Raw genomic sequence first — 22,695 nt, forward strand, 5'->3', positions numbered from 1 at the left:
AGAAAACGCTCGGTTCCTTAGAATCCCGCCAACAATAGTGTCGTTCGTTCTCTCCCATTCTGAATGTCGGTCCCCGCCGCTCCGAAATGGAGCAACGTATTTTACCGAGCGTCGCGGTGCTGCACGCGCGAGCATTGGGAGATTTAGCCGCGGAGGAGCTTCGGGTCCCTCTGGTTTACGAGGGGACGCGTTCCTACGTTCTGGAAGTCGAGTCGATTTCAATGCCCAGCGACTTCGAAAGTGGATCCGACTCTTAAGTCCGCTACGTGATCGTTTCTAATGTGTCTGAGGGAAAGGGGGATGGAAATCACTGTGCTGGAGGATTTGGAGTGAGATAGGCTGCTCTCAGAAGGTGTCAGTATTACTGTACTGTAGATTAGTGTAGGTAATAGGAGTCTACTGACTTCTGAGCTCTCAAGCAAAGGGACTTGGAATGAGCTCGGTGAAAATAGGTCTCATTTGCATTTAGCTATATGGAAGAGTAAGAATACGATAGCTAAATCGTTGCTCTCGAACCGCATGTGACTCTTCTAGGCACCTCCTGCGGATCCTATGTTTCATAAACCCTTCTAGGAAAATTTCCCGCGGAAAAAAAACTATCAAGATCTGACACCGTCGACGAGATAATAATCCATCCAGGGAAACAAGTGAACCGAGGATTTCCCATTATTGGAAGCCGAGAGCAAGCTCGCGGTTCCGTGGCAGCGATAGGCTTCCCTTCCCCTTCAGGACGATTCCCACGAGTCCCAGCATAAATATGCGAAAGCAATATCGCCAGCGTCCTATCAATATATTACCACGGATCCTCGTTGCGCGCTTAGAGACGTCAGCGTTGCTGGAGCATCGGGGCGGGCAGCAGGGAGGAAGAGGGCAGGAGATCCTATCGACACCTTCGCGGTTCCCCTGGAGCCGCCATTTTCTCTTCATGTATGTGTATGAGGGCCCGCATTGCATCGATAATGCATCGACTGGCGGTTGTCGGCGAATACTATGCGAACTAATCGATTTCCTCTCGGTGTCGATGACTGGGAGATTGCGCTTCTGCCCCGTCGATCCCCTCCCATCTGCCTGGGATCGGTTCGCGATCAAAAAAAGCCTCGTGTCTCTCCAGCACGGTCATTTGGGAAGCTTTATGGTCACGGGGCACGCTCCCTTCGACTGCTACCTGTTTATTATTGCCGTCATTTCGCGGACGTTTCTGGGAATTGCAACATTGTACTGATTCGGTGCTCAGTTAGACACTTATTGCTGCTGGTATCAATTCATTCCGTGCATTGCATCCGGTTGGGGTTATTGAAGGTTTAGTAACTGAGGAAGGACCACTTTGATCTTTAATTTTCGTGCATCAATGCAGCAACGTGGGCAAACCTTGATCCTTAGTTCGTGGGGAATATGGATTCTGCCAGAGGCGAGGATCAATTCGTGGAGCCAGTGCAGTTTTAATGGGAGAGCGTGTTATGGTGATAGTTTCTTATTGCAGGAGCCGTGTTTCGATTCGAGGAAATCACTTGGATCGATTAATAAGGTGATTGAAACCTTGGGGAAATTTGAGAGAAGTGATACAGTAGTGAGTTAAGGGTGGAGTCGTGTTAAATGGAAATTAGTGGTTGTTGGGTTATGAAAGTTAGAGGCATATTTAATGACACTTAATGTCAAAATTGTCAGGAGGATGCGCAGTACTCTACAAGAGAAAAGCTCAAAAAGTGCACCACTATTAAGCTGGATATACACCAGCGAACAGTTCACAAACTTTTTATCACCTTTACTCTATTTTTCCACGAATACTAAGAACAGTATGCGAACAGACAGTTTCTAAAAAATTGAATTTTCTTACTGTTCGCAAACAGTTCGCGAACTCTTATATATTTGCACCTTTACATATTCTCATTTTTCAAAACTGGAGTAAACTGGCTAAGTGTCCTATACAAAGCTCCCTGTGCTTGAAATGAAAATAAAGAACGCCAATAACTATCTTGGAGCACATTGAGAGCCCCAAAACGATTCCAGCACTCCTTCATTGACCCACATCTAAGACATCTCTCAGACATCTCTCCCTCGAGCCGAACAAAGGCAGCAGAACGGTAACATCGGGCAGAGCAGGGAACGTTAAAGCGAACGTCATCATAATCTTCCCGTGGAGTAGCGACAATCAGCAGGGGACCGTAAAGAACGGCGAAAGCCCATTAATCCTCGGCAAAAGAAAATGATTTAGGATCGGTTCATGTGCCATCAGCCTCGTGTCACAGGCCATCACCGTAACGGCTGTCTACATCCACACATTTTCTTCGCCGAAGGTTGCCGACTAACAGCGACAGTCATTGCCTGAAATTATTTTTCACGAAAACAATCTTGACGTCTCTATCATACGTCGCGAACTGTCACCGAACCGAGATCCACGGGGCAGTACCTCTAAACTGCTTTTCCACGCGGTCGAAAACCATCACCATGGCAGATGCTCCTCTCGGAGCTGCTAAACGCCTCGAACGGTCAGGCGATGGCATTTTTCTCGACACTGAACTGCTCTGAGAGTTAGCGACGCCAGAGCTGCACGAGGCGTAAATCAATCCTTAATAGCCCAAGACTGATAGCTCTCGCGGAGGGATTGACGCGAGAGGGTAATGGGGTTAACGCTCCTCGGCTGATGGCAGGCGAAGACAAGGGGATTCCCCGTTCCTCGAAATGGAGTCCTTGAACCCTGCTAGAGCAGTAGGCAAGGAAACGACGCGGCGGTTGGAGAAATGTATAGCGCAACGTGGTTCGCGACGCGCCAAGAGGAAATCTGTCCCCACCAGCGGAGGAGGAGGACGAGGAAGCGGTGGTGGAGGACTGAGCTGAACGGAGGTGGAGGACCGAGGTCGAGGAGGAGGACGGTGCCGAGGAAGGAGAAGGAGCCACGTCGCGGGCACTCTCTTGGTACCGAGACTCGAACCTCTGTCTCGTGTACGCGGGAACCAATCCCAGTATTTGCGCTTCCTTCCTACCGTGGATCGCGACCACCTCTTTCCAGGGGCGTAACCGTCGCGATCCCCCTCTCGCCGCGTTGCATGGATTTTTCGCGCGCTCCAAATTCCGCCCCGAGCATCAACGGACCCGCTCTTCATCGCTGCTCGAAGGAGAAACCGAATGCACTGCGCTATCAGGTTCGTTCAACTTGCACCACGATGCTCTGAATTGGGAATCTTGATGAGTATGACTTTTAGAGAGCACTTGGGGTGAGTCCAGATTTGGGGATCGAGGGGGATACGTCTGGGTCTCGAGAAGGGCTAGCTCTGGATTTGAGCTGGATAATGGACACATATTTGCTGGTAGATTGACCATGATATGAGTTACTTCATTTTAGTTTCTTTAGTAGGTCTAGAACTTCAAGAACTTAATCTTTAAGAATTATAGTAGATCTCTCTAGTCTATGCACCTTTCACGACTCTAAAGCTCAATCTAGTGAAATGATTGACAATTTACATGAGATTGTACTAATCAAGGGTCAATCTCTGGAGCTAGGTTGCAGAACAGACCCACCTTTTACCACACAATAATTATCCTATTTTTCCCTCTTTCCTCAAGTTGCAGAAGCTCTACTCTTCTCCTCAACACATTCTCCCCTCGCTTTTACTTTACTCTCTACCACCAGCATCAACCCCCACCCTGGAATACCATTTCCACCCCCTTTCAGTATCCCCAGTTAACACGCTCCCCTAATCCTTCCCCGAAACCCGCGTTTCGATAATTGTCGGCTCGAACCGTCACGAACGTTCTCTGGCAGGGAGCGAAGAAGCGGATAGACAGATGGACGAAGCTGTACTCGGCGTCGCGTCTTCGGGCCTGTGACGCGGGCAGATTTACGGGCGGCTCGCCACGCAGACGAGCGTCTCTTTGCGGATTCTTGGCCTTCCACCGATATTATTAGCGATCGCGTCCTCTTTTTGATCCTGCCAGAAGGACAGAGGCCCCCTCTAGGCTCGGGGCCCCGAGTGCGTGGACGCAGGCGGGCGGTTTTTTTCGTGGCCGCGTATAATGCGCGCACGATAGACGTTCGCTCGCTCGAAATCCTTTCCGAACCCTTTTTCCCTTGTTAGGGCCCCGCCTGGGCCCCCGACACTCTGCGCTCTCCCGAGAGGGGCACGAATTTATTTCTTCTGGCCGCATTCCGCGTTCCCCTACCCCTCTACCCTGTGCTACCAGACGATGACGAACGTTTTAATGATATGCAGCTGGACGCATTATCGTTCGGACTTGGAAACCCTGTCTCGTTTGAAAATCCCGCGAAGCCGCTCCGAGGAGAGCTTCTTCAATCGCGAACGGTGGTTGAGCGTTTACTGTCTCAATCAGAATATGATCCAGCCAGGTTGAAATAAATATTTCGAGTCAGAGGTTGGCTTGACTCCACTTATTTTAAGTTTTCATTTGCCACTCTTTGTATAGAGGTCTGTATTAAATCTGTTAGAAACAGATATAGGGATTTTTGAATGAGTTTGAGTGAAGGGTCCAGAAACTCTAAAACCTTCTAGCTCTGAATTGAAATATTCTTCAAACCTTGAGCCTCCTCAGCAACACTATTCATATACAGGATGATCAGTTTAACTGGAAACCCTCTAACAAATGTTGGCAGTACTCACAATCCAAACAGCATTTAGAATAAACGCTGCTCACACTCGGAGGGTTTCCAAATAAATTGATCACCATGTAGTCGTATATATACTTTTGGTTACGAAGTAAGAGTGTACTTGAAATATCTGTCTAATCTCGACCTGGTGGGGATTTACGTACAGCTTGTATAAATGATCGTTACATAGAACGGAATCGTCTCTTCCTGTTCGGCCGCCATTTATCATTCGCGACTGGTAGTGCAAGAAACGCATAATTACAGATAATGCCCTGGGTTACTTGCTATGCGCCGGGATAATTGCGGCCGTGCATTGTATGTGCCATTGTTCGCCAGGCGATATCCCCTTTGATCGCGGTAATTCGGGTCATCTATACGCCGGGGATATTTTATTCTATGAAACATTCTGGATGCTTTGAATAATATCGATGGCAAGGGGAGGTGTGGATTTTGGCGCTGTAATGGAACGTTTGGTCGGATGAGCGATAGGACTCGCGTAACAGAATGTGTGATTTAAGGCCGACAGGGAGGATGTATCATCGCTGATGGCTTCGGTCATACGTTTCGTAAGATGCTCCTTCTTTTCTGCGCTTAGATGAGTTTTGAAGGAAGATTGAACGTTTGCTATAAATTTGTTCATTGTTTGCCAGGGAGAAGCATTATTGATACATCTTGGATACACTTTGTCGTGGCATCCTGGGTTAGAGTATAATTTATTCTTATGGTATTTTGACTAGTCTTTAACGTCTCATGGGTCTATGGAATAGGGGCATTAATCTTGCGATGGGGTGATCACTTATTCTAATCCAACTCTATAAGATTGCATGTAAAAGGCAATTATGTGTACTCGAATGTAGTAGGGAGCAATTAAACAAGTACTGCTGGGAGAAATGACGATAATTTACATTAATGTTTCATGGAAGAGATTGATGTGATTCTAAGATACGCGTATATTGCTACATTTACTGCTTTTTTTATACCTCTTGTGTGTACAATTGACAAGAAGTAATTTTAATTTTCTTGATTTTTCTGATCCCGCAACTCCCACGGAAATTATTATCAAAGAACAAAGTTAATCCGACTCCCAGGCCTTTATGTAACTCTAATCCGAAGATCTTAATCTTTTATACGCGAAAACATGATGGGATTGAGATTTATGACCTGGAAGCGATCTAGCATCGTGGAAAACTCGGATTACCCATGTTTGGCGGGCTCTGATTGGCGTAATATATGCAAGGTAATTATTTTGATCGCGAGTCTTTACGGTCAGGCTGATTGCGGGAGATCCACTGGGCGTGGGGAACTGAAGATCGCTCGACGTCTCTGTAAATTGCTCTTTGAATACTCCAGTTACACGCTCCACGCCTTTACAGGCAGCCACGGTGAACTCTAGAAACCGCGGAACCGTATCCTCAAATCCTGATTGCGTTTCTAATCAGAAGAATTTAATCCCCTTCTTTGATTATGCGCGATGCATCGATAATGGGATCAAGATAGAATTCTTTAATTTTTAAATAAGTCAAACTTTCTAATACTCCATTTTCAAGAACTCAAAGCTCCAAAGGATAATTCTGTTCGTAAAATCACAGTGTAAAGCATCTTCGTACAAATTCAACGAAGGAACAGCTTGGACGTTAACGAAAAGACAGTTCAGCATAAAAGGGGAAAAGTCGGAAGATGCCCCGAAAATAACCAGGAAAAATTGCCAGAAGAGCTTGCTCGTTTCTTCCTAACAAGCTCCGCGCAAGCTTTCGTCTGTTAGCCACACATTTATATGAGGGATGTATCTCCTTGTTCCAGGGAAGGGATGCAGCAGATACGTATCTTTCGGTTATTAATGTACGTCTGCAACCCCTGCTTACAATTCAACCACTGAGCAGACTTCGAAGCTAAAGAAGATTGGAATGCCAAGAAAATTCGATGTTTCGCGAAAAAACCACTCGAGGATGGTTCTCATATCGGTTTTCCTACTGACCTATGAATAAGTTTGACAATCAAACCAAATACGATAGTAGTTCGCTATGAGCTTGTTGATATGAATTATTATTAAATTAGAAAAAACATTGCAATTAAAATATTGTAGTCTGGTTGATCAATTTTTTATGAAACAATAGTGTGCTTATTTATTGAAGGTAATTTTTTATCCAGAGATTCTTTAACTTTTTTAATATTTATGTAATATTGTCAGGGGAATTACAAGAGGAATTTCGTTACAAGAGAATTTCTTTCTGGCTGGGATTGAGTATCGCTGTTTATAAGAATAACTCCGTATTGATCACACTTGAGAAGCCTCCCCCTCCAGCCAAGATATGAATTCCTAATATGCGACGCGCCCCTTCCACCCCCTCCCAACCCCATTGGATCTCTTATCGACGCGGGCAAGCTCGAAAAACTTCGTTACGTTCGACGTTTCTGGCGGCGATCCAATGGCAATCACAGCCATCTTTAATTCCTTTCTTCGATTCTCTGGACGATTCGCGTCCAGCAAATATCCAGTCTAACTTCCACCAACAAGGTCGCGAAAACATCTATCTATAAATCTGCTCAATTATTTATCTTCGACTGTGATTCATGTTGAAAGTTCCATATAAGAGTGGGCGTTATTAAGGAAACGGCAAACCCTTGAAATTTTAGCTTTTGTGAGTGTCAAAGAGTAATAAACTACATTATACATTTTTTTAAACTCTCTAGGACATTTTATGTGATAAAATTCTTTGGAATATTAAACAATTGAAGGATTCTAAGTCGCAGAAAAATTGCAATTTCCTTAAAACCATATCTCTAAAAATGGAGTCGAGAAAAAGACTCGAATAATTACCATTTTACAGACTTCTCTGGTCTATTAAATAAAGCAATTGAGGAACTAAACTAATGTTCGTAATTCCAATGACCATCGTCTCGAATAATTTCATTAAAACGATCCACAGAATTCCTCTCCCGACTCCACTGGGAAGGAGGAGGGGGCGCAAATGGCTGTCGACGGAGGGACGATTTCACTTTCAAATTCAAGGGTGCAGAGCCGAGAGCGGAGCGCGTTTGTCACACTGGAACAACAGCGGCGAGGTGAATTATCTAAATAATTGTGGACAGAGGCGGCAGTCGAGCAACCTGCCGCAGAAACAATAATGGCAAGACTGGCTCGTCATTATCCGACTGGCGGAGTTATTATAAGCGAGTTAGGACAACACGAAGGATTGTTACGCCCTCTGTTGCGCCGTGAAAGGGGAAACGACAGTCGGGGAACCTGCTCCAAATTAGTGGAGATACAATTACATACTGTACAAGGAGAACCAGACGAGGAAATGCCACTGATTGTCACGTTCATAGCAATTTTTTGCTATCACTTATGTCTTTAACAGCTCAACTACTATATCATTTTAAGTTGGACAATTTTACAAGGATTTCAATTTTAAAAGTCTTCAATATTCCAGCTTTTCAGTATCTCAATGCTCAAGTATTCAAATTTTCAAATTCCAACTCACAAGCATAGTAATTCAGATCCCCAGAACGATCCTTTAACATCCCTTCGAAGAACCCATCAAATTATCAGTAAAATGAGGACCTCACATCACTCCCAACTTTTCACAACCCCAAGTTCACGTCAGAGGACTCGACACACATCTGAGCCAGCCCACAATAAAGAGCCCCACGTATCCAAGTGCTCGACAAGTCCTGTATCTCCAGAGTGGGCCCTAGAACGACCACAGTTCTTCTGCCAACGTCGCCAGCTGACGGTGGTTGATGTTGTTGCTTGAATTATACTCTGATTATACTCGGAGTGCGCGGCGGCTATGATTAAACATTAAACAACGTCATTACGCCAGCCAGAAGGGAAACGTAGGAAGCTGAACCAGGCGGGGGTGGAGGAGGAGGGCGAAGAAGAGTCCTCGGGGAAGGGTTCGGGTGACCGCGGTCGCTCGTGTCCTCCTACGAGTTCAGGATTAGCTTGTAATTCCCTCTGACCAAGGCTCGCCTGCTTCCTCGGTGCGCTCTGCTGCTGGCTCGGCTAACCAGAAACAGGAATGCCAAGAAGCGTAATTAGCTATTCGCCCGCGAGTCTGAGCCTATTTGCTTTACTGCATTCCGCGCCACCATTCAGGATGAAGCTGCCTCTCGACAAGGGAATAGAAGGAGGGGGGCAGAGAGGCAGGTACGGTCCTCTCCTCGATTGGCAAGAAGACCGATCCTAACGAGCTGGATCGGGCCGAAACAACGATCGGGGCCCCTCGTGCAACGCTGACAATCGCCAGATTAACTTTCATCGCGGCTACATCACGCGGATCAATTGACAGCGGCGTTCATGCGGCTGGGAAAAAGTCCTAGGCGAAGGGAATGATAAATGGCATCGCGCGATACTTGGGCCTGATCGAGGGCCCGTGACAGCGCTCTGGAGGATGATTTTTCGTTTGATAAGAAGGAACTTCGAGCTTGACTAAAGGAACTGTGATCGACGAGCTTGCCGCGATGCTGGTGTTATTGAAATTTAAAGAGATGCGTGTTGGGGACTCGAGAGGTCGGAGGGGGTGAGATACTAAAGAGGTCTGGAGTGCAATGTCTACTCGCTTTAGGATTGCTGCTCATTGCAGGCGAGTTTATAGCGAGACCTCGTTTGGAGGATGAGTTACTCCTGCTACGTGATCTCTTGCTTCCCAAGGAGGCTTAATTGAGGTGATTAAGAGGTGTCGTTAATGAAGTGATGAGTCTAAAATGGAGGAATAGGGTAGAAGAATATTTCTTTACATTGTTGAAAAATTTGAAAATTCGATTTTGATTCATTATTAAGATGTTTGAAAATTTGTAATGTAATTTCGGGTCCATTCAACTTTTATCATTTTCCCCATCCCTCGATCTCGCATCTAGGTCTCAAGTGGGACAATAAAAATTTTCAAGACGTTCCCTGGCATCGTGAATAGCGTGATTTAGATACATATCCTGAGCTTCTATTAAATACCGACTCGAAGGACGATTTATGCCACGTGCGGTCGATGTCGCGTCTTGTATACAAATGACAGAGTTCGACACAAGCGATCTTTGATTGCACTGACAGGTAGATTTAAATGCAGATACCTTCGCATGCGAGGCGCTCGTACCACTTTTCTATTATTCAATACAATCATACTGTGACGTTGGATGAAGTTCGAGTCCGTAAACATTCCCAATAATACACGAACTAATGATAAATTAATACCAGTGTATAACGTTATTGTTCGGGTCATTCGTAAGTGATCAAACCGATCGACAAATTTTATGCATACAGAACAATTACATTTTCCGCTGAATTATTTAACATTGAAGTGTATTTACACCGAATTGGTAATTAATGGAATGGTGAAAACGCTTCGTAATTAACGTCCGATTCTTTTCTACAGCTCGCTGCTCTGTACGCATCAAGTCACCGGGCGACTTTACTCTTTTTTCGATCGCTTCAAGGCCCATCGGTACTCGTCGTGCCGAGTCATGCGTGGAACTCCCGGCACCATTGCCATAACTCGTCGCGCCGTGTTGCCTTCGCGGAGTTTATGGTACCATCGTTCTTCGCCCGTAACAATTCGGTCGCCTTGGCATCATCCACGCACAATTGCGGCGGGATTTTTGCACGACAGCAGGCCGTGTTGGAGCGGTGATGAATTATTGTCGCAATTTTTATTAATTTCGCGGAAGGTGATTGCGCGCAGTGGCGTGGCCGAACCCTCGTTTCCATGGAACGACGCTGGAAATGGAATTCACGCGGAAAAGACGCGTGACTGTTTCCAAAAGCGTTTACTCTGAAAGCAGAACTACTACCCAGATAGCACGTGACGTCTGGAAGACGTTTATTTTATGTTCATCTCATGCTTGAACGTCTTACGATATAATTTGAGTGTCTTAAAGACTTGCGAAATTTAGGTCCACAAGACGTCTTAAAGGTACACTACATGGACGTCTAAAAGACTTATAAATATCTTTTAACACTGGACTTCTCAGAGGCGTCTTTTGGACATTTGTATTTTCTCGAAATATTCCTATCTATTTTAAATTTTCTGAACCTTAAAAATTGCATTTATTATAATCTTCAAATTAATATATCTCGAGACAATACTTTCATTTCCTTACTTTCGTTCTTATTTTCCTTTAAAGTAATTGAAAAGCATTCAAAATAATTTTCCCTAGAAAAAATCACCCATTTCTACGAACTCATCTCTTCTCTTTGCTTTTCATCAGCCAAGCATAATAGATTCGAATCGCTGGAATGGTTCGTTTATAAATCCAGCGAAACGAGAGGAGAACTGGTTCGGCCGAGACGCGCGACTCCGACATTTCTGCGAAACAATTACATCGACGAGAGAAAAGCGAAACAGAGAGTATAATTCACCGAAGGGAATTACGAGCATTTCACTTGGCGTCTGGCCCTCCTACCGAAGCAATTTTTCTAACGAGTTTCGCCGGCCGAGCAATCTTTGATCGCGCTACTTGCTGCCCATCCTCGTCCCAAATCGCTCTCGAGGCGTTGAGGTCTCCAAAAGCGGCTAGAGTCGATCACCAACGATCTCTTTCTAATCTCAGACAACGCGGAGCTCCAATTCCTCTCAATCTCGACCGAGGCAGAATTGATAACCTGCTTCGAAACTGGTATTTTAAATTGTGGAAGAAACTCACGTGTAGCAACTATTTTTTAATGAATCATTCCTTGTGGTATTTTTAATTTATAGAATGAGAACTACTATTTTCTTCAGTTAACTCTTGTTCAATTTTTTTATTTGTAATACAAAAGGTCTATGTCTAATATTTTTGAGAATTCTATAATCGTGTAATTTTTGATCTATAAATAAATTTTGAGTCGCTGCATAATTAGCTTATGACTGACCTCGAGGAAGCTAGTTCAAGAAAAGATTGAATCTTTTTCTCGTGAAACTGTGGCTGGCGTTGAAAATAACGTGGCGCACCACAGGTATTAGAGCGACCAGTAGTCGACTCGTGAGTTTTTTGCCGGATTCCAGTAGCGCCTTCGAAAAAACGACGACCAAGGGAAGAGAGTCTCCGAGCCCTGTGTAGTTGACTACTTTTACTAGGTTATCCACGAATGCTCTCGTGACTCGTTTCGCGCCAGCTCCTCTCAGCGCCTCGTCCGACGCGGAGTCTGTCGGAGCCGAGGGCCAAAAGAAGTCCTCCCTGGAATTCCTCGCGGCGACGCTCGCGCGCGGCGAAAGTGAACGAGGATGGCTTTGCCCACGCGAGAGATCGAACCGATCCAATAAGGTACCTTTGAAATACTCTCACTGATTTTTTTAGCTAGTGGTAATATTTCAACAAAGGCGCAGTATTTAAATATTTTTTCTAAATTAATATTCTGGGATGCGAGAATTACTGTAGCCGATTTTTATTAAGAAGAATTTCAGGGCTTCTCTCATGAAAATAAATAATAATTATCACAGATGATTCTACTGCTAGCCATGCTCTGAAAGAATACGCACCATTGCGTGTCTCTGTCTACCTAATGCAAAATCGAGCTCTGGTAGTGTTGCTGTGTTTCGTTCAGCATAGCTAGTACTAGAGTCGACTGTGAAATTCTAGAATGAAGACGTAAATTTGGCACGAAAAATTGTATAACATCGTGACTCAGAGAGAAACAGGGACAGATGACTATCCCCAGAACGCAATTAACAGATAAACGGAGCCAATCGTGTAGCAATCTCTTGGTTGAAAAAAGGCACGCGTGAAACGGTCGCCGTGGCCCCCGGGGTTGAACTCTCTCTCACCCCCTCTAAACAGGATTTTTTTCGGCCCTCGTTCTCTCGGATCCCGCTCTCATCTCCGTGACCCACGAGCCATGAGTCACATAATAGTTCCTCCACCCCGGGCCCAAATGATTTATGCCTCTGCCGAGGTTTTATGTATTTCTGTGCAACGAGCGAGGCTCCGGCATTTTTTTACGTTCTCACCCTGTTGTCGGAGCGAGCGAGAGCGCGCACACGAGTCGGGGGAAGAGAAACGATCGACGAGGGAGGGAGAGGAGAACCATAAAGCTTCGCGGGGCCTGGTACTGCTTTTCGCTGCTACGGCTAACTACGCAGCCTATATAGATCGATATAATTAATAGCTTCGCCGTGGATCGGGTAACATATGGCCTGGGACACGGCAGAAGAAAGGAGAGGGACAGGAACGCCGACGGGGGATCGCGAGGGGGGGAGGGAAAAGAGGCAGAAAGCGGGAGAGACGATTCGAGGTACTCCTCCGCCGCAGCCACCACGGAGCTGACCGCTGGATCCAAAGGGATTAAAGGCGAATAAACGAAGCCCGCGAGGGTTCCCGACGGCGCGGTGCACGAGAAAAAGGAACGGCCGAATGTGCCTCGCGGCATGCTAATTCCAACTTGCCGCCGTCCCCGACACAGACACAGCTCCGCTCTTTTATAGCTTTCCACGTGGAACTCTTTCGAATGTGAGACATAGGCTGCGTGGGATGGTCCAGTGTGAACACTAGACGCGCTGAGAAATCAGAGGGTGAGATTTCAGTAAAATATTGTCCAAACAGTTAGGCCTCTGATAATGAACAGACTGAGACACATAAATATTCCTCTTCAAGTATTCCATTTTAAATTAGAAATCAGACCAATTCTACAAGACACTTCATTAATTTCAGCTTAACATTTTCACCCGTGAAAGCTGTCTTATCTACTCTAATCCTATAGATCCGCATTTTTTCCCTTTGCAAGCCCTGCACAGTATTCCTTCCTGCAACCCATTGTCCCATCAGCGTTCACAAAACGCAACCACGATTACCCAAAGCAGACCGACCAATCAAATTAGAATCGCCCTCGAACCAGCCACCTCGGGGGTGGCCCTCGCTATCATTTCCTTGGTTAATTGCAGCGCAAACTCGACGCCAGAGGTTCCACACCCCGGCACGCATTTCTCCGCGCGATTTCCCCGCGATCCGACGTCCCTGGACAAAGAGCCGCGTCCAACCCTCGAGAGAAGTTATCATTTGCATTCCCTCGGCGAGGCCACGTGCCTACCGTGCTGCTCGCACACCCTCGGCGCGCACGCGAGTCGTTCTTTGCCGCGGCACGCCGTGTGTTTTGCATAATTTCACGAATCGCAAGTATAATCGTTCCCCGACGGTGCAAAGCGTGTACCGGTATTCCGTGTCGCGGCAAAGCGACCCCGGACGCCACCTCTCGCATTAGCATACGGTTTTCGAAACGACGCCAAGCCACCGACACGTGGCCCGCCACGAGCCGGAAGGACGAGCCGCCTTCAAAGGGTTCGCGACGTGAATTTCGACCAGACTCTGCTTTTTTACGCGCCGTCTACTACGAGCCACCCCTTCTGTCGACGCATAGATGAGAGAGACATTTGGCCGCGAGGACACGTGGCAGTCTTCCTTTGGACCGAGAGACGCTGGCTGCACTGTTGCTCCAGGTATTGTCATTTTAAAACGCTCCTGCATTCATCTTCGCGGGCTTTGATATGTTTATTTTACTGTGCACACTTTCCGTATGGTTGTTGGGTAGTTCTGGGTCTTAGGCAGTGGCAGAATTGGTCGAGCTGCGTTGTAGGAGGTGAGTTTGGGTTTGGTGTTATTACAATGAGAAAGGTGGGAAATATGATTATACTAGCTTAGGATGAGTACTATTTTTTATTCTTAATTATAGTTGAATTTAAGCTTTAAATGAAACAAAACTAGTGTTAGTGTTTAGGTAGTAGGATATTTACCTTACTGGATGTTTGCTAAGGGGAAATATTCTGCAGGTACACGATGTTCGGTAAAAGGGTGAGAAAATGGATAGATCAAACGCGTCGTCACTGAGGAATCAATTTTCCGAGCGAATATCCCAGCCCTTTGTTCTCTTTTTCTTTCCCCGCGCCCCATTCAGCGCGTCAATCGCGTCGCTTAGGGAATTTCGTGGAGGTGGTGTCGGTAGCAGCGACTGTGACCGCGAGCACAATGGTCCCTGCAATCATCCACCTCCTCACGCATCGTCGCGTATAGATCGCCTCTATTGTTGCGGCGGTGACGCCTCCAAAAAGCAGCGCGACTAATTATCGGCCAGTTGATCGACAAAACCTTGGAAACTTGGCTGTGGATCACGCAACGATCAGGGTCAATGAACCTGAGGCCCTTGGGCTGGTACGAGTCGCTGAAATGTAAGTTGCGCTCTAATACGAAAGGGTTGTTGATAAAATAATTTATGGGCAGCAGGGTCTAATCCAGCCGACTTGGCTTAGGATAACGTCTTATAAGTAGCACTTAAAAGTGGAGGGTATTGAGTATGATACAGACGTAGGCACAAGCCTGAGTTGTAAGTAGGAAAGAGCAGAGGTTTCATGTGTCCTGATTGCCTTGTCTAGATGATAATGAAGCAATAAGTAAATAGACTCTGTGAGTGAAGAAACCTGAATGGGTAGGCTGATTTACTGATTACATTGAGAGCTCAAGTTACAGTTACTACTGTAAGAAGTAATAGATTGATAGTGTAACCAAGAATTTGATGATTTTATGAGAGAATGAACATTTTTATGGGAGTCATGTTTTAAGGTAAAATAAATTCAAATTATGAGAAAGATAAACTATAGAAGTTAGTCTTCTATATCTGTTGGCTGTTGAATATTCCTGTTTCTTAAGTTTTGAATTATTTTTTCATATTTCTATATTTTTTCTACGCTGTTTACGACTCTAGAACACCATTACTATTCCTCTTGCGTTTCCATCTTTACCCAGATACTATAAAAAGCGATTATAGTGCCCATTATGATTGAAATTCAAATTTAAATTTGCCTCCATTGCCGAACTAGGTAGCCATATTGCGCAATTAAATTGCGCACAGTGTCATTCCGTTCCAGGATGCCCTGGGGTTAGACGAGTGTATTTCTTGTCCAGTTAAACGCATCTAATTCCTGTTCCTGACAATTTCTGAGTAGTCACAAGGGTACGTATCCTTAATTTGAATATAATATTACACATTTAATGAAAAATTTACCTTAATATTGATAATTTTAATAATTAAAACTTGCTTGAAAAATTTTGACTCCTCGCCCGCTATAGCGCGAATATCTGTCGATACATTTCAACTAATATTTTCATATGTCTGAATAACTTTATACAGATTTAATGAATTTCGATTGCTATCTCTATTTTTATAACCTTTTTTATTGATGTTAGGTATTATATTCCCTATACTCTTCAATTTTCTATCATTTTATATTGCTTGGGGGAGGAGGTTCGCTAGATGGAAGAACCTAAGGTGGGTGAAGTATCATGGCGTCGAAATTCAAATGGCACTTTTAAAAGTTTTACAGAAATTGATAGGATATATTAAATTATGATGCATTTCATAAACTACAGTTGCCATTTTACCACTTCAGAAATAAAATGTAGTAAGAACTCGATAGGTCCTATCAATTTTTATTGTATTTTTATGTTGCAGAAAATAGAAAATAGTTGACACGAACTTTAAACGACGTTCCCTGCATTCTCGAAGCTGCGCGCGCAGCTTCCTTCGAACGGAATGACACCAGCGTCCAGAGCTCCTCGCAAAGGTAAGATTTTTATGATTTTTTTGGGGTATTTGTGAATTTGGCGTACTTTTGTGTGTTTTGAAAACATATAAGGTGATATTTCTATGTTAATATCTAGTAGAATTCTATGTATCCTTCTATATAGCTTCACAATATATAAAACATTGGGGTTATGCTTTTAGTGGTTAGAAAAACGAATATGTAGAACATGAATGATATTTAGAACGCGTTATGAAATGATGTCAGTGAAGTACAGAATCTCCGAATTCCTGTTACAGATTTTTTGCCTGTACACCTGTTTAGCACCTCACATCTTGTGTGCATTCGAAGTGGCCTGCGAATTTTCAAAACAATGTTGATTCAAGCAGTGATTAGCATCCCCCCACTCAAAGATGACATCGCGAAGTACCTGATAAGATTAAAGGGTCGTCATTTACTTAATGTCTGTCGGAGAGAACACATCATAGCAGTTCCGTCAATAGTAAGGTAAGAATATATCTTATCCCCTTGATTTCTAATTACTACTACTCATTACTGGTGCTTCTATTTATGCCTTGTTATTTCTTACTACTATTTAAAATGAGTACATACATTTATCAACATAAAATATAGACAACTTTTTGAATATAATTATAAATATTATATTGTGCCACATATTTGCATAACGATTCAAAGCTAATCGTTTAGCAAACATGTTTCAACTGAATGTATATGAAACAAAAAATTTTAATATAAGAGGAGAGAGGAATGAAGAGAGGGTAAAGGGCGAGGGTGGGTGGCGGGTAAAAACTTCAAATAAGAAGAAAACCAAAGATTAATCTTATGATAGTATAGCTTTATTTTAGACTAGAACGGAAAAATAATATAATATTAATAATATAAAATAATAATAATTAATAATAATTAATAATAATAATAATAATAAACTATATACACAAGAATAGTAGGGACTGACATACATAACATTGTTTGATCGTGTGTAGATGTGGGTATACGTATGTATATACGTGTGTGTGTATGATCGTGTACGTGTTATTCATGTATCTTCGTATTTGTGCCGCGCGCGCGCGTCTGTCGTATGTATCTCTCGTGTGTCGGTGTAGAAAAAAGCGAGAAGCTGAGCCACACCCTCGTCGGCTGCGAATACGAGCTCGCGCGAACTAAAATGAGTCGAAAATGAAACGAAAAGAAAAAAAAAACAAACAAGAAGCGAGAAGGAAATGGACGCACTTCAGGCCGTTCAAGGTCGAGAGGCGCTGCGGTACGAGTCGCGTTCGATCTGCGTGGGCAGGCGAGAGTGTGACTATCACAAAGGGAAACTCATAAATAACTAACGCATAAAACAATAATAATTAGTAGTAGCCCTGATTAAGATCGATGTCGTCGTGAATGGCAAAATAGGATACTCGTGGGCCTAGGCGACGCGAAGGAAGTAGGAGGGGGGTTGAATGGGGCCCAGGGGTGGGGATGATAATCGAAACGCGATGAGGGACATTAAATACATGCACGTGTGCCGTTGCCTTTCTTCGAGATACGCGTCTCTAGCGAATTATGTACTTCGTGGAGGCCAGAATTGGGACCGTTCGAGATAAAGGGGCCCTATCCAGGCCTCGGTTAACAACAAGGGCTCGCGAAGTATTTACAATGAATGCTTCCAGGCACGGTACAGTAGGGGAGGCTCCGAGCGCGAGATGACACGGTGTTGGAATGGCTTCGAGGATATAATGACGACGACGATGACAAACGATAATAATGATGGGACCGAAACGGAGTGGGGGGCGAGGAGCAAGGTGGGGGAGAAACAAAGATAAGGAGCGAGGAGAGGGAGTGATACTTCGCTACGCTACGTAGGAATTAAAGTCAATGTATTCTCCGTTCTTTCTGGCTATACTATAATGCATCAAACGTTCTGAGTAATAATCGAGAATGGATATTACTAAGGATCCATTATAAAATATAATAATAAAGTTCGTAAATAATTTCTATCTCTCTCTCTCCGGTTACGACGATCGTTTATTTAAAAGTCAATGCTCGATGCACGCTCTCCTATGATCACTTGAATACATCTCTTCTTCCTCTCGTTCATTCTCTCACGCACCCTCTCTCTCCCTCACACTCTCGTCATCCCTTGCTCTCTCTCTCGTTCGCCCTCTCGCATTCTCTCTTACCCTAGAATAGTCATCTGATAGGAACTTTCAGTATTGCCTAGCTCTGGATATATTATACTCGCGCTATACATGTAAAAGATCTCTCGAGATTTCTCGTATAACCTTCATAGTTCTCGACGGGCCCTCTAGAGTATCACACGGGCCAAAATTATACAGGTGTGTGTATGTAGACACGCGGTGAACAAAGAGCACGTGCACAACATACAACGACGCGACGCGCGCAGGTTCGAAATTCTGTGTCACGGTATAAAAGCGAGTGCATTCCCCTCGTCCTAAAAAGGCAGTTAAAGAGCGATCCATCGACATACGGGGACGTCTAAAAGATTCGGCGATCTCCTCGTCGCCAAGGATTCAGAATTTCGAACGAGACGCGGGTCAGACGGTCGCTTACGAGTCTAAGAGGTCAGCCAGACACTCACCAGCCGTGGTGGTAGCCGTGCTAGCCGCTGCGGCGCCAGGGTGTTGCTGCTGCTGCGACTGGAACATCGCCGTGGGATGGAGGAACAAGGATCCGTACATCATGTTTTCGTCCGACTGTTGCTGTTGGCCAGCCTGCTGGTTGCTAGCCCCGACCACCGACGAATTGCCGATGCTCGCCGCGCCGCTGTTGCCGCCAGGGACAATCGGTGCGCCGGGCGTCGGCGGCACCAGGCTGCCTTCCTCGACGGCGATACGCACCGATTCGATGTGTCGTCGCGAGAATACGTGCTCCTGGAGCGGGGACTTGGCCGAGTAGCGAACCGAGCACAGTCTGCACTCGTCGGGCCCAGTGGGCCCGCGGTGCGGCTGAACGGCCGAGCCCTCGGCTGGCAGGCCTGCCGCCAATCTAGCTTTTTTCTCCTTTGCTCGGGCGTTCTGGAACCAAACCTGCAACTCGTTTCGATTAGACTGCAAGCTCGGGACGCGAGGATAGAGGATAGACGTGTTTCTCTGGGTCTATGGACCAAATTAGAACCGTTAACTAGAGTACTGCGTCTACTTTGCGAGGACTCGAAAATGTGGGACTAGAGTTGCTGGAGAATTTCCCTTTTTCTCATCTGAGAGAAATGGAGAAAGGTGGTACTATAGTTTGGTGGGACTTATTTTGCTCCACCAACTCATCATAGTATCTTCTTCTACTCCTTTCAAGTGGGAAAAAGGAAATTCCTCTGGTAACCCTCTGTGGGACGCCTAGTAGAGAAATTGAGTTGGATCAGGGTAGGGTCAAAGTACAGTTACAAAAATAATATGAAGATTTCTATTGGGTAATGTATCTCAGTACAGTGACATGAATATAAATTGAGGTCCATAGACAGGGAACGGAAGATTGAAAACATCAATAAGAAAAGTAGCATACTTACTTGAACCACACGCTTGGGCAGGCCAATTTCGCGGCCCAGCATCTCGCATTCGGCCATGGTCGGTGTCTTGTAATCCGAGAACAGCGACTTCATCACCTTCACCTGGGTCGCTGACATCTGAGTGCGGTATCTCTTGCCGCTGGATTGGCCAGTCGCGTTGCCAGCACCGGTTACTGGCGTCACTGCAGTATTTCCGGTTCCCGCGGAAGCGGGACCCTGTCGTGAGCTCTGAGTGCTCGAGGCAGGACTCGCTGGTCCGCTCTCGTCGTCCAGGAATTCCGTGGTTTCGCTCATGCTATCGTCATCGCAGATACTCCGTTCAGACAGGTCAGTCAGTGGGCCACAATCGCTGCCGCCACGGTAGTGAGCGCTGTGTTGTTCCTCAAGGAGATTCGTCAGTCCACCGAGACTCAGTTTCATGGGGCGACTCAGGTCTACCGGTTTACTCAGATCCAATGGCGACTCCCCGCTGTTGTTGCCACCCTGGTGGTTCGTCGCCTCTTGCTTACCATTACTAGCGTGAGCCTGCAGCTCGCTGATGTATCTCTTCATGGACTCCTCGTAGTACTTCTTCAGGGAAGCCTCCATGTCGGTATTGAACGGTGGGAACAGTGGTGGCATCATGTTCGGAGTGCTCGGGTTCGAGGGAGCAGACTCCATCGACAGCTCTTCGTCAGGGATGTTGTCTATGTTCACCTCTCCGCGGGCGACTTGGTCAGCGTGCTTGCTGCTGAGATGAGATTCTAAAGCGGACTTCACCTTGAACAACGCTGGACAGAAGGGGCAGCGCTTGTTGATCACTTGGCTGTGCGCACGGAACTGGCCTTTTCGTTCACGGGCTCGAGTGTTCTGGAACCACACTTGAACCACACGCTTCTTCAAGCCCACCTCCCTAGCAATCGTCTCCAGCATCTTCCTCGAAGGATTCGACTCGACCTGATATTTCTGATACAGATAATCCAACTGTTCGGGTAGTATCGTCGTCCTCAGACGTTTATCTTTGGGCTGCTCACTGTGTTCGGAGTTCGAGCGAGACTCACCGCCTGTTCCCTCCTCGAAGTCGTCGTATTTCCTTTTTCTGTCTTGCATCATTGCAATGAGTGGGTGAGGAGTGTCTGTAGCGACGCCGGTTGTGGCGTTCAACGCCTGCTGTTGCAGGATCCCAAAGGGTGAGTCAGGTGGATAGGCAGGTGGGAACAGGGATGGGTTCATGATATGTACCAGTTGATGCTCGCGCCAGAGCTCGAATCGTCCGAACATCAGGTTGCATTTGTCGCATTGAAAGTTACCCTCCTTCGACTCAGTCTGCGACTGCGATTGCTGCTGCTGTTGCGACTGTTGCTGAGGCTGCTGGTGCGACTGAGAGGACATTGTCTGTTGCTGATGGTGAGGGGGAGTGGTGGTGTTCAGTGGTTGCTGCAACTGCTCAGCAAGAGCAGGAGCGCTGCTAGGATTATTGGACACTGCGTTCGCGGTGGTTGTCGTGGAGCTGCTATTGCTGTCTTCTGAGCTCAATACCGCAGCAACTTGAGCCGCAGCAGCTTGGGCCTGCGCGCTCCTCTTAGCGTCCTCCTCTTTGAAGCAGTGCGTCTTCTGATGACGAATCAGCTCGTAGTATCTCTGAAACACCAGCAAGCACTTCTTGCATTGGTAGTTCAAGCCTGGGGTCCTCTGAAATCGCCCTGACCCATCGTCTCCTTCGCGGCTACCTGTTGTCACTGGCTCAGCAGCGGGCTGGTTCTCGTAAACCTTTCGCGCCTTCTGTCTAGCATTCTGGAACCAAACCACAATCACCCGCGGGCTCAAGCCTAGAAGTTTACTCAAATACTCCAAATCATCGTCTTTCGGATACGCATTATTCTCAAAGAACTCTTGAAGGACCTTGATCTGATAGTCAGTGAATCTTGTCCGATTAGCTCGTTTTCCTGAACTGCCGCCTGATGAGTTGCTACCATTGGTGCTTCCGCCGAAGGAGTAGTCTGTGGGCCCACGACCAGGGCTCAGGGATCTTTGTGGGGTCAGAGCCATCGCTGCTATGGCTCCTGGCACAACTCCACCTGCCCCAGGGCTAGGGCTAGCGAAATTCTGCGGGCCCAATTTCGGTGGTAACATTGGCGTACTGGGTGCGCTGGTTATCGATGGAGCGTGCGAGGAGACGTCGTGGTGCATGCCAGAGAAGACCGAGCTCATGCTGAGCGCTGGGGAGTGTGGCTGAGATTGTTGTCCGCCTGAACTCCCTGGGGAATGATGTTGTTGCTCCTCCTGGTGCTGCGATTGCTGCTGAACGTGGCATTGCGGCTGTTCTTGAACCTCCTGCTTTATCTCGCTAGCCTGAGGCGCATTTACGCTTGCCGCCGATGGCGGAGGTGTCGCCTGCTTATTTGGGCTTTTGTCGTCCGAAGAGCTGCTTCCAGATGCGCTAGAATTTAACGGAGTAACTTTGGCCTCGCCTGTCTTTTCGTATTCCTCGAGGTTCAAGGTGGTGCTCGGGGGATTGTTGAAATTGTAAGGGCTATCTTTGTTACGCTGACGCTCTTTGAACAGTGTGTTTCGGAACCAATGTTTGATTACTTTCGGCGGCAGACCACTTTGCGCGGCCATGTCTAGAATTTGCTCTTCACCGGGTGAATTGTTAATATCGAAATGTGCCCGCAATATTTTAAGCTGTTCGTCTGTTATACGAGTGCGTGCTCGCTTCTGCGAAGCAGCTGCGTTTGCCTGGAAAATTAAAAGATTACCCATGCTTTCATTCTCTACGGAAAATTGTGTTCGTGTTGCTGGGGCGTCAACAGATTTGGACAGAGAACTTCTTCGATATTTAAGAGTCCCTAGGCAATCTGGGTCTTTGAAAACACAAGCGAATCATGCATTCCTTAGACTTTCCTGCAGATTTTTATCTTTATAGAAAAAATATTAAACAATTGGCTTAAATGAACGGTCGTATAATTTAGTAAGAACTTCATAAGTATTTTAGAATTTTTTCAAACTTTTTGGATAGCCTTGAATAGTAAAAAAATTGATATTGGACATAAAGGAGGACTCAGTTTGCCTAAGGAAATTAAAAAAATATATTTGTCTATGAAGGATTA

At 45.9% G+C, this 22,695-nt stretch overlaps 2 protein-coding genes across 9 annotated transcripts in view; one reads left to right on the plus strand and one right to left on the minus strand.

Annotated features, from left to right (window-relative positions):
- LOC143185004 (uncharacterized) overlaps window positions 1-22,695 on the plus strand; it is a 241,252-nt gene that overhangs the window by 115,638 nt on the left and 102,919 nt on the right. For 3 of the 6 annotated variants that reach the window (XM_076387682.1, XM_076387684.1, XM_076387678.1), the window contains exons 1-3: window positions 15,429-15,509; window positions 16,008-16,119; window positions 16,377-16,584. In XM_076387682.1, the coding sequence (XP_076243797.1) occupies window positions 16,089-16,119; window positions 16,377-16,584 (239 nt within the window). In that variant the 5' untranslated portion in view covers window positions 15,429-15,509; window positions 16,008-16,088. Of the gene's footprint in view, window positions 1-15,428; window positions 15,510-16,007; window positions 16,120-16,376; window positions 16,585-17,756; window positions 17,871-22,695 lie in introns of those variants that run through there. The other 3 variants (XM_076387679.1, XM_076387680.1, XM_076387683.1) reach the window with 2 other exon arrangements.
- Zfh2 (Zn finger homeodomain 2) overlaps window positions 1-22,695 on the minus strand; it is an 89,012-nt gene that overhangs the window by 57,924 nt on the left and 8,393 nt on the right. For all 3 annotated transcript variants that reach the window (XM_076387672.1, XM_076387670.1, XM_076387673.1), the window contains 2 exons: window positions 19,607-22,324; window positions 18,686-19,133 (listed from right to left, as the gene is read on the minus strand). In XM_076387672.1, the coding sequence (XP_076243787.1) occupies window positions 18,686-19,133; window positions 19,607-22,324 (3,166 nt within the window). The remainder of the gene's footprint in view (window positions 1-18,685; window positions 19,134-19,606; window positions 22,325-22,695) is intronic.

Source organism: Calliopsis andreniformis, chromosome 10 (genome assembly GCF_051401765.1).
Source record: "Calliopsis andreniformis isolate RMS-2024a chromosome 10, iyCalAndr_principal, whole genome shotgun sequence".
NCBI lineage: Eukaryota > Metazoa > Arthropoda > Insecta > Hymenoptera > Andrenidae > Calliopsis > Calliopsis andreniformis.